This window comes from Bombina bombina, chromosome 8 (genome assembly GCF_027579735.1).
Source record: "Bombina bombina isolate aBomBom1 chromosome 8, aBomBom1.pri, whole genome shotgun sequence".
Taxonomy (NCBI): domain Eukaryota; kingdom Metazoa; phylum Chordata; class Amphibia; order Anura; family Bombinatoridae; genus Bombina; species Bombina bombina.
In genome coordinates, this window is record NC_069506.1 from 297,644,681 (window position 1) to 297,657,452 (window position 12,772).

Consider the following 12,772-nt stretch of genomic DNA (forward strand, 5'->3'; position numbering starts at 1 on the left):
TGTCATTAGAAAGAAATTGAGGCCACTAAATAGTTAAGGTCCTCTTACGGATCACTCCCTTAGTTCAAGTAAAATTATCAAAATCCCATGACTACTATTCTGAACTAAGAGGGCTAGAGATCATTAGGACTGCGTACCACTCTAGAACCGTGCCAAAACTACGTAGGTGAAAATAAAACTACACAAACTCCCCAACATGCTAACATGTCTTGAATAGGGATATTAGAAACCTCACTTAAAAGGATGATGTAAATAAATTTGGATTGTGTATGATAGTGGCGCAATCCTAGGGTAGCTAAAAAGGATTAATCTCAGTGATAAAGAACCCTGACTGCCCAGGGAACTGTGCTGCGGTCCGTGTAAATTAGCCCTTCGATCTAAAACGGCATCACGAGTACTTAAATAATTCCCATCTGAAAGGATTATAGCAGACCCCTCTTACACATAAAATACCGATAAGCTTAATCTCCATTTTAGACAGTTGCTGGAATAAAGGGATTGTACACTATTAGCCCCTAGAAAGGCCCCTCAATGTCCCCCCACACAGAGTATAATAGGAAAAAGTCCCTTACCCTCATCAGCCCTATTAGGTAACAAGCCATGAGGGCAGGGTACAGGACTCACGGTTCTAAGTATTCTTTATTCCACACCAGCTTCTGGTCTGTCAGTTTCACCGGCTTCTGACAGTGACCCGACCCTGTGGGTAGACATTTAAATCAGGATTTGACCAACATTTCTGACAGGGACCTAGAGAAGAAGAAAAAACAGAGTAACCAACCCTAGTTTTCTATATATGGGTAGCATAAACGATGGAAGGAAAGCAAGGACTATCGCACCGTCTTCCAACTGCTAAAAGCCACCATTACTCTTACTAAAGAGTGAGACATGGACACAGCATAACCTCAATCCTCGCTTGCAGGGAAAAGTACCCATTAAAGGATTAAAAGTTGATTTTCTTCAGACACCATCTTCACAAACACCCTACGATGTACAAAGAAAAGAATGACTGGGAGTTATGGGAAGTGGGAGTGATACTTAACAGTTCTGTTGGGTGTTCTTTGCTTTCCCCTGGTGGTCAGGAGTTGAATTCCTACTATTAATTGAATGGATTCGTAGACTCTCTATGCCATTGGAAAGAAAATAATATAGTTTATTTAAGACAAACTCTTGAGACAAGATTTAGAAGAAGAAGACTGGCGCACATCAATTTTATAGATGTGACTCAAATGTATGATAGGATTTCCAAACACTTCTTCAAAGTGTAGCATTTGCCTCAAGAGCCCAGAAAGTTGCAACTAACCATCCGGCACATGTTCACCCTTTTGTGTGTATGCTCTGGTGATGGCCTGGACAATCCAACTGTAAATTAAAGATTGTCTAGGAGCTTGGCCCTGTTTAGGACCGTTAGATACTATGAACTGTCTTGTGAATAACTTGTGTTCATTAAACATAAATGTGTAAACAGCGTATCACACTGTGATCCTTGTCTCTCCGGACAAAAAGGAAGCACAATATCCCGATCCTTATGAAAGTCAAAGAAAACTTTAGGAGCAAATTCAAACAGTATGGAAAATTACCTAATCCTGATGGAAAACAAAAAAATGACCCTTAACAGAAGGGGCTTCCAATTCAGAAACATGTCTAGCTGACGTGATGGCAACAAAATAATCAAGGGCTCCACTTAACTTCAGAGATTGCTGAAAAGGCAGATACCTAAACCTTTAAGGTTCTAACACTAAGTCCTTGAATAAAAAAATCATTTAGGGAATCAAGCATCTGTGATAGACAAAAGGATGATGTAGAAGCATTATGGTGCATCAATCCACGTATAAAAAAAATCCCATATTCTATAATAGGTTCAGTAGGTAGACCACTTTCTATTCTGCAAAATAATTTGAATAACAGGAGTAGAAATATTCATCATTTGAAGGGAAAAATCACTATGAAGGTTGCCGTCTCTTCCTGAATCCTTTTTCAGCAGATGAAGATTAGAAGAACTGGAGGGAAGACATAACTAACCCTGAAGAAGAGCATCCACAACAAGTGCTTGAGGTGTTGGAAAGCAACTGAAGAATCTTAAAATCTGGCATTTTACACAGTAAGCCATTAGAGTAATCTCCAGAACTCCCCATCTGTTCATAATCATTTGGAACAATCTCTTGTTGAGCTGCCATTCAACTGGAGAAACCTGGTACCTGCTTAGAAAATTTGCAGTGAGATTCTCTGTTCCTGGAACATGGACTACAGCCAAATTTAGAACAGGATGCTGAACCTAACTGAAGATTGGTGCAACTACCTTTAGAGCAGACCGATTCCTTGTTCCTTCCTGAAACTGAATTTAAGCTGTTGCAGTCATGTTGTCTGACATGATCTTTACCACTGTTCATGCAAGATGGTCCTGAAAATAAAGCAAAGCCTGAAGAATGGTTTTGATTTACAACACATTTGAGGGTAAAAACTGGGTTTGCCTGTCTCAAGCCCCTTTAGCATAATGCCCCTAAAGAGCACCCAAGCCTTGTTTGCTGGCATCTGTTTAAAGCATGATCCAATTTGGCTCTAGAAAGGATAGGCCTCTGGAAAGATTCTGGGTCTGAAACTATCATGGAAGAATTATCCTTCGCTACACAGGAAAAGAAAACCAATGAGACAGACTGTTTGCTTGAAATTTCTCAATTTCTCCCATTTTATCACAGTGTACTATAGACTATTTATGCGAGCACTGAAATAACTGGCAACAGGCCAGATTCAAAACAATAAAGGGACATCATACAAGGATTACATAGATAAGTGTATTTGAACAATATTTTGCAACATTGTGATTTACGATAACATTTTTTTCACTTTTTAATAACTGACTTGTGACAATATAATTTAGTTTTATACATAGAACTGTATATTTGCATTAAATATTATTTGCATACATCTAACAGTAAGACTAGCAGACCTTTTAAGGTCAGTGCAAGCTCTATTTTTTCTCGATTTAGCTTACCTGTTAAGCTCACGGATAGCGCGGAGTCGTCGGATGTAGCGCCGACAGCTTGGCAGGATGGCAAGATGATGAGCATGTAATGTCAAAAAGAAACACTCTGTCGGAAACTTGGGCTCCGAGAAAAATGAAGGATCTTGATCTAGACAATCAAATAAATATGCATAACATACTAAGGCTACATTCTTTTTTCATATTTTAACAATGAAGAAAAGGAAAAAACCTTAAAAAAAGAATGTGGAATGAAGCAAACAGAATCAAAATAACAAGAAAGCAGTCATTAGCTTTACCACTAGACACTCACTTTAAATTTGCATTATATTGGCAAGTGGTGTCTACAAGGAGAAGAAAAAGCCATAGACCCTGCCATCAGGAGAGTATAGCCGATGACAGTGGCATGGAAAATACCAAGTGACATCTCATCACAATCTTCCATCTATCTTCTAGCTGACACTTCAGAATAACTGATCAGATATAAGCTGACTGCCTAGACTTTGCTTTAGGACAGCAGAAGATAGCTGAGCACAAAATACACAGCTCACATGGGTGCATACAAATATAGAATACATTATTAGATGTTACATTTGCTTGAACTGAGACAATACCTGCTACAACAATTATACAACTTACTTAAGTCAGACATCCAACTGGTCAGCTCTTCAATGGTGGCTTTAATGCGTGTTTCGTCGTTCGGTAATGCGATTCGACACTTGGGATGAAAAATATACTTAGGATCAATAGTCTCTAACTTGATCTTCGTACTAAGCTGCTGCAGCACCCACAGAAAATTCAGCATGAATCCGTCTGTTGATACCAGCCTGTCATCCGCCTGCAAGTTATAACAGATAAAAACACGGTATTTAAAGAGACGTGACACCCAGCATACAATTTGAAACAACTTTACAATGTAGTTCTATGAACAAATGTGCTTTGTTCTTTTAGTATCCTGTGTTTTAGTAAACTGTAATGGACTACTGGGAGCTAGCTGAACATGGGTGAGCCCATAACAGGCATATATGTTCAGCCACCATTCAGTAGCCAGCTCCCAGTAATGCACTGCTGCTCCTGAGCCTACCTAGGTGTGATTTTCAACAAAGGTTAACAAGAGAACAAAGCAAATTAGATAAGAGTAAATTGGAAAGTTGTTTAAAATTACATGCTCTATCTGAATAATGAAAGTTTACATTTTGGCATTTACTGTCCCTTTAAATCACTGCCTGTAAGCTAAAATATCACTTTAGTAGCACTGAGTAATTTTACCTGCAGCTGTGCCTTTTTCATGTTGGCTGTGACAATAGAGGACATGTAGTTAAGGGCCGCCTCCCTGGTCTCCCCATTTAGAAGAATACTGTGCAAAATCTTAAACAATTCTTGCTGGAAAAAATAAAAAAAATCACAAAAACAAGAAATGTGTTAAATATTTTAGCATGAAAATAACCTGCTCTATATCGGTATCATCTACATCACAAGATACACACATCAGTACAGCTATACCATGACTAGAGCTGAGGACATTTTCTTTTTTTTAACTCTATGAAGGTTGTTTTAGCAACAACATGCTGTATCGATACAGTTTTGGATTAAAAGGTCCCTATAAACTTAGTGATGGTAAACTCAACGCTTTTTAAAATCAGACCTGGAATGTTAGTGATATTGTAGAAAAGGGAGTTGAATGCATCACAAACCTTCTGTGAGCTAAAGGTTTTAATTGTTGTCCAATCAGCACTCTCCCCATATGGCACTTTTTTGTAGCTAGAGCTCTGATTGGAGGACAATTCAAACCGTTAGCTCACAGAAAAACAAAAATGTATGCTTACCAGATAAATTCCTTTCTTTCCTGGCAAGGAGAGTCCACGCCGACGTTCCTTACTGTTGGGAATACAACACCTGGCCACCAGGAGGCGGCAAAGACACCCCAGCCAATGGCTTAAATATCCCTCCCACTTCCCCCAACCCCAGTCATTCGGCCAAGGGAACAAGGAAAAGTAGGAGAAACATCAGGGTAATAAAGATGCCAGAAGAATAACAAAAAAGGAGACGCCCAAAAAAATTCTAACGGCGTGGTTGTGGACTCTCCCTGCCAGGAAAGATAGGAATTTATCTGGCAAGCATGAATTTTGTTTTCTTTCCATAAGGCAGGGAGAGTCCACAATGATATTCCTTATTGTTGGGAAAACAATACCCAAGCTCCAGAGGACACTGAAGGAATAACGGGAGCAAATAAAGAAAGAGGAGTACCCTAATCTGAGGGCACCAAAGCCTTTCTCCCGAAAGCTGCATCAGCCAAAGCAAACACATCAAACGTGTAAAATTGAGAAAAAGTATGTAAGGAGGACCAGGTAGCAGCCTTACAAATCTGATCCATAGAGGCTTTGTTCTTAAAAGCCCAGGAAGAGGCAACTGATCTAGAGAAATAAGCCATAATCATTTTAGGAGGCTGCTGTCCCGCTTTCTCATAAGCCAAGCGGATGACACTCCTCAACCAGAAAGACAAAGACGACGTAGTGGCCTTCTGCCCCCTACGAATACCCGCATAAACAAACAAAGATGAAGATTGTCTGAAGTTTTGCCTTCAGGCTACTAAGGAATTCAAAGCACAAATGACATACAGATTGTGAAGCAAACTTTCCTTCGCTGAAGAAGGATTGGGACACAAGAAAGGAACAACAATCTCTTGATTGATGTTACGATCCGACACCACCTTCAGTAGGAAACCTTACCTAGTATGCAAAACCGCCTTATCAGCACGAGAAACTAGGTAGGAAGGGTCACTCTGTAAAGCGGAGATCTCAGAGACCCTGCGAGTAGAAGCAATGGCTAATAGAAACAAAAACTTTCCAAGATAACAGTTTAATATCAATAGTATGTATGGGATCAAACAGAGCCTGCTGCAAAACTCAAAGAAACAGAATTTATGCTTACCTGATAAATTTCTCTCTTGCGATGAATCCACGGATTCATCCATACTTGTGGGATATTCTCCTTCCTTACAGAAAGTGGCAAAGAGAGCACCCACAGCAGAGCTGTCTATACAGCTTCTCCCTTAGCTCCACCCCCCAGTCATTTGACCGAAGGCTAGGAAGAAAAAGGAGAAACTATAGGGTGCAGAGGTGACTGAAGTTTTTAAAATAAAAATATACTACCTGTCTTAAATAGACAGGGCGGGCCGTGCACTCGATACATCGCAAGAGAAAGAAATTTATCAGGTAAGCATACATTCTGTTTTCTCTTGCAAGATGTATCGAGTCCACGGATTCATCCATACTTGTGGGATACCAATACCAAAGCTTTAGGACACAGATGAAGGGAGGGACAAGACAGGTACCTTAAACGGAAGGCACCACTGTTTGTAGAACCTTTCTCCCAAAAATAGCCTCCGAAGAAGCAAAAGTATCGAATTTGTAAAAACAGAATTTATGTTTACCTGATAAATTACTTTCTCCAACGGTGTGTCCGGTCCACGGCGTCATCCTTACTTGTGGGATATTCTCTTCCCCAACAGGAAATGGCAAAGAGCCCAGCAAAGCTGGTCACATGATCCCTCCTAGGCTCCGCCTACCCCAGTCATTCGACCGACGTTAAGGAGGAATATTTGCATAGGAGAAACCATATGTTACCGTGGTGACTGTAGTTAAAGAAAATAAATTATCAGACCTGATTAAAAAAACCAGGGCGGGCCGTGGACCGGACACACCGTTGGAGAAAGTAATTTATCAGGTAAACATAAATTCTGTTTTCTCCAACATAGGTGTGTCCGGTCCACGGCGTCATCCTTACTTGTGGGAACCAATACCAAAGCTTTAGGACACGGATGAAGGGAGGGAGCAAATCAGGTCACCTAAATGGAAGGCACCACGGCTTGCAAAACCTTTCTCCCAAAAATAGCCTCAGAAGAAGCAAAAGTATCAAATTTGTAAAATTTAGAAAAAGTGTGCAGTGAAGACCAAGTCGCTGCCTTACATATCTGATCAACAGAAGCCTCGTTCTTGAAGGCCCATGTGGAAGCCACAGCCCTAGTGGAGTGAGCTGTGATTCTTTCAGGAGGCTGCCGTCCGGCAGTCTCATAAGCCAATCGGATAATGCTTTTAATCCAGAAGGAGAGAGAGGTAGAAGTTGCTTTTTGACCTCTCCGTTTACCAGAATAAACAACAAACAAAGACAAAGTTTGTCTGAAATCCTTAGTAGCTGCTAAGTAAAATTTGAGAGCACGAACTACATCCAAGTTGTGCAACAAACGTTCCTTCTTTGAAACTGGATTAGGACACAAAGAAGGCACAACTATCTCCTGGTTAATGTTTTTGTTAGAAACAACTTTTGGAAGAAAACCAGGTTTAGTACGCAAAACCACCTTATCTGCATGGAACACCAGATAAGGAGAAGAACACTGCAGAGCAGATAATTCTGAAACTCTTCTAGCAGAAGAAATTGCAACCAAAAACAAAACTTTCCAAGATAATAACTTAATATCAACGGAATGTAAGGGTTCAAACGGAACCCCCTGAAGAACTGAAAGAACTAGGTTGAGACTCCAAGGAGGAGTCAAAATTTTGTAAACAGGCTTGATTCTAACCAGAGCCTGAACAAAGGCTAGAACATCTGGCACAGCTGCCAGCTTTTTGTGAAGTAACACAGACAAGGCAGAAATCTGTCCCATCAAGGAACTTGCAGATAATCCTTTTTCCAATCCTTCTCGAAGGAAGGATAGACTCTTAGGAATCTTAACCTTGTCCCAAGGGAATCCTGCAGATTCACACCAACAGATATACCAAATTATGTGGTAATTTTTCTGGTTACAGGCTTTCAGGCCTGAACAAGAGTATTAATAACAGAATCTGAGAACCCTCGCTTTGATAAGATCAAGCGTTCAATCTCCAAGCAGTCAGCTGGAGTGGGTCGAACGGACCTAGAACAAGAAGGTCTCGTCTCAAAGGTAGCTTCCATGGTGGAGCCGATGACATATTCACCAGATCTGCATACCAAGTCCTGCGTGGCCACGCAGGAGCTATCAAAATCACCGACGCCCTCTCCTGATTGATCCTGGCTACCAGCCTGGGGATGAGAGGAAACGGCGGGAACACATAAGCTAGTTTGAAGGTCCAAGGTGCTACTAGTGCATCCACTAGAGCCGCCTTGGGATCCCTGGATCTGTACCCGTAGTAAGGAACTCTGAAGTTCTGACGAGAGGCCATCAGATCCATGTCTGGAATGCCCCACGGTTGAGTGACTTGGGCAAAGATTTCCGGATGGAGTTCCCACTCCCCCGGATGCAATGTCTGACGACTCAGAAAATCCGCTTCCCAATTTTCCACTCCTGGGATGTGGATAGCAGACAGGTGGCAGGAGTGAGACTCCGCCCATAGAATGATTTTGGTCACTTCTTCCATCGCTAGGGAACTCCTTGTTCCCCCTTGATGGTTGATGTATGAACTTGGCCCTCGCTAGCTGAGGCCAAGCTTTGAGAGCATTGAATATCGCTCTCAGTTCCAGAATATTTATCGGTAGAAGAGATTCTACCCGAGACCAAAGACCCTGAGCTTTCAGGGATCCCCAGACCGCGCCCCAGCCCATCAGACTGGCGTCGGTCGTGACAATGACCCACTCTGGTCTGCGGAAGGTCATCCCTTGTGACAGGTTGTCCAGGGACAGCCACCAACGGAATGAGTCTCTGATCCTCTGATTTACTTGTATCTTCGGAGACAAGTCTGAATAGTCCCCATTCCACTGACTGAGCATGAACAGTTGTAATGGTCTTAGATGAATGCGCACAAAAGGAACTATGTCCATTGCCGCTACCATCAAACCTATCACTTCCATGCACTGCGCTATGGAAGGAAGAGGAACGGAATGAAGTATCCGACAAGAGTCTAGAAGTTTTGTTTTTCTGGCTTCTGTCCGAAAAATCCTCATTTCTAAGGAGTCTATTATAGTTCCCAAGAAGGGAACCCTCGTTGACGGAGATAGAGAACTCTTTTCCACGTTCACTTTCCATCCGTGAGATCTGAGAAAGGCCAGGACAATGTCCGTGTGAGCCTTTACTTGAGGAAGGGACGACGCTCGAATCAGAATGTCGTCCAAGTAAGGTACTACAGCAATGCCCCTTGGTCTTAGCACCGCCAGAAGGGACCCTAGTACCTATGAGAAAATCCTAGGAGCAGTGGCTAATCCGAAAGAAAACGCCACAAACTGGAAATGCTTGTCCAGGAATGCAAACCTTAGGAACCGATGATGTTCCTTGTGGATAGGAATATGTAGATACGCATCCTTGAAATCCACCTTGGTCATGAATTGACCTTCCTGGATGGAAGGAAGAAGTGTTCGAATGGTTTCCATCTTGAACGATGGAACCTTGAGAAACTTGTTCAAGATCTTGAGATCTAAGATTGGTCTGAACGTTCCCTCTTTTTTGGGAACTATGAACAGATTGGAGTAGAACCCCATCCCTTGTTCTCCTAATGGAACAGGATGAATCACTCCCATTTTTAGCAGGTCTTCTACCCAATGTAAGAATGCCTGTCTTCTTATGTGGTCTGAAGACAACTGAGACCTGTGGAACCTCCCCCTTGGAGGAAGCCCCTTGAACTCCAGAGAATAACCTTGGGAGACTATTTCTAGCGCCCAAGGTTCCAGAACATCTCTTGCCCCAGCCTGAGCGAAGAGAGAGAGTCTGCCCCCCACCAGATCCGGTCCCGGATCGGGGGCCCGCATTTCATGCTGTCTTGGTAGCAGTGGCAGGTTTCCTGGCCTGCTTTCCTTTGTTCCAGCCTTGCATAGGTCTCCAGGCTGGATTGGCTTGAGAAGTATTACCTTCCTGCTTAGAGGACGTAGCCCTTGGGGCTGATCCGTTTCTGCGAAAGGGACGAAACTTAGGTTTATTTTTGGTCTTGAAAAGACCTATCCTGAGGAAGGGCGTGGCCCTTGCCCCCAGTGATATCAGAGATAATCTCTTTCAAGTCAGGGCCAAAGAGTGTTTTCCCCTTGAAAGGAATGTCAAGCAATTTGTTCTTGGAAGACGCATCCGCTGCCCAAGATTTTAACCAAAGCGCTCTGCGCCACAATAGCAAACCCAGAATTTTTTCGCCGCTAACCTAGCCAATTGCAAGGTGGCGTCAAACTAGAAACACGCGGCTGCAGTGACAGGGACAATGCATGCAATTGGTTGTAGAAGGGAACCTTGCTGAACAAACATCCTTTAGCAGACCTTCTAATTTTTTATCCATAGGATCTTGGAAAGCACAACTATCTTCTATGGGTATAGTGGCGCGCTTGTGTAGAGTAGAAACCGCCCCCTCGACCTTGGGGACTGTCTGCCATCAGTCCTTTCTGGGGTCGACTATAGGAAAACAATTTTATAAATATGGGGGGAGGTACTAAAGGTATACCGGGCCTGTCCCATTCTTTACTAACAATGTACGCCACCCGCTTGGATATAGGAAAAGCTTCGGGGGGCCCCGGGGCCTCTAAGAACTTTTCCATTTTACATAGTGGTTCTGGAATGACCAGATAATCACAATCATCCAAATTGGATAACACCTCCTTAAGCAGAGCGCGGAGATGTTCCAACTTAAATTTAAAAGTAATCACATCAGGTTCAGCTTGTTGAGAAATGTTTCCTGAATCTGAAATTTCTCCCTCAGACAAAACCTCCCTGGCCCCCTCAGACTGGTGTAGGGGCCCTTCAGAAACCATATCATCAGCGTTCTCATGCTCTACAGAATTTTCTAAAACAGAGCAGTCGCGCTTTCGCTGATAAGTGGGCATATTGGCTAAAATGTTTTTGATAGAATTATCCATTACAGCCGTTAAATGTTGCATAGTAAGGAGTATTGGCGCACTAGATGTACTAGGGGCCTCCTGTATGGGCAAGACTGGTGTAGACGAAGGAGGGGATGATGCAGTACCATGCTTACTCCCCTCACTTGAGGAATCATCTTGGGCATCATTTTTACTAAATTTTTTTATGACATAAAATACATATAGTTAAATGAGAAGGAACCTTGGTTTCCCCACAGTCAGAACACAATCTATCTGGTAGTTCAGACATGTTAAACAGGCATAAACTTGATAACAAAGCACAAAAAACGTTTTAAAATAAAACCGTTACTGTCACTTTAAATTTTAAACTAAACACACTTTATTACTGCAATTGCGAAAAAGTATGAAGGAATTGTTCAAAATTCACCAAAATTTCACCACAGTGTCTTAAAGCCTTAAAAGTATTGCACACCAAATTTGGAAGCTTTAACCCTTAAAATAACGGAACCGGAGCCGTTTTTATATTTAACCCCTTTACAGTCCCTGGAATCTGCTTTGCTGAGACCCAACCAAGCCCAAAGGGGAATACGATACCAAATGATGCCTTCAGAAAGACTTTTCTATGTATCAGAGCTCCACACACATGCAGCTGCATGCCATGCTGTCCTCAAAAACAAGTGCGCCATACCGGCGCGAAAATGAGGCTCTGACTATGATTAGGGAAAGCCCCTAAAGAATAAGGTGTCAAAAACAGTGCCTGCCGATATAATCATATCAAAATACCCAGAATAAATGATTCCTCAAGGCTAAATATGTGTTAATAATGAATCGATTTAGCCCAGAAAAAGTCTACAGTCTTAATAAGCCCTTGTGAAGCCCTTATTTACTATCTTAATAACATGGCTTACCGGATCCCATAGGGAAAATGACAGCTTCCAGCATTACATCGTCTTGTTAGAATGTGTCATACCTCAAGCAGTAAGAGACTGCACACTGTTCCCCCAACTGAAGTTAATTGCTCTCAACAGTCCTGTGTGGAACAGCCATGGATTTTAGTTACGGTGCTAAAATCATTTTCCTCATACAAACAGAAATCTTCATCTCTTTTCTGTTTCTGAGTAAATAGTACATACCAGCACTATTTTAAAATAACAAACTCTTGATTGAATAATAAAAACTACAGTTAAACACTAAAAAACTCTAAGCCATCTCCGTGGAGATGTTGCCTGTACAACGGCAAAGAGAATGACTGGGGTAGGCGGAGCCTAGGAGGGATCATGTGACCAGCTTTGCTGGGCTCTTTGCCATTTCCTGTTGGGGAAGAGAATATCCCACAAGTAAGGATGACGCCGTGGACCGGACACACCTATGTTGGAGAAATTTGGAAAAAGTATGAAGCAAAGACCAAGTCGCCGCCTTACAAATCTGTTCAACAGAAGCCTCATTTTTAAAAGCCCATGTGGAAGCCACTGCTCTAGTAGAATGAGCCGTAATCCTTTCAGGAGGCTGCTGGCCAGCAGTCTCATAAGCCAAACGGATGATGCTTTTCAGCCAAAAAGAAAGAGAGAGGTAGCTGTAGCCTTTTGGCCTCTCCGCTTACCAGAAAAAAACAACAAACAATGAAGATGTTTGACGGAAATCTTTGGTTGCTTGTAAGTAGAACTTTAAAGCAGGAACCACATCAAGATTGTGCAACAGACGTTCCTTCTTTGAAGAAGGATTAGGACACAGTGAAGGAACAACAATTTCCTGATTGATATTCCTATAAGAAACAACTTTAGGAAGGAATCCAGGTTTGGTACGCAAAACCACCTTATCTGCATTGAAAACAAGATAAGGTGAGTCACACTGTAAAGTAGATAACTCAAACTCTTCGAGCCGAAGAGATAGCTACTAAAAACAGAACTTTCCAAGATAGAAGCTTAATATCTATGGAATGCATAGGTTCAAACGGATCCCCTTGAAGAACTTTAAGAACTAAGTTTAGGCTCCATGGCGGAGCAACAGGTTTGAATACAGGCTTGATTCTGACTA

At 42.2% G+C, this 12,772-nt stretch overlaps 1 protein-coding gene across 1 annotated transcript in view; it reads right to left on the reverse strand.

The window, feature by feature from the left end:
- UBE4B (ubiquitination factor E4B) overlaps positions 1-12,772 on the reverse strand; it is a 618,413-nt gene that overhangs the window by 302,839 nt on the left and 302,802 nt on the right. Inside the window, exons 16-18 of the mRNA XM_053691155.1 lie at positions 4,247-4,360; positions 3,617-3,815; positions 2,990-3,128 (exon numbers count right to left, since the gene is read on the reverse strand). Of these exons, the coding sequence (XP_053547130.1) occupies positions 2,990-3,128; positions 3,617-3,815; positions 4,247-4,360 (452 nt within the window). The remainder of the gene's footprint in view (positions 1-2,989; positions 3,129-3,616; positions 3,816-4,246; positions 4,361-12,772) is intronic.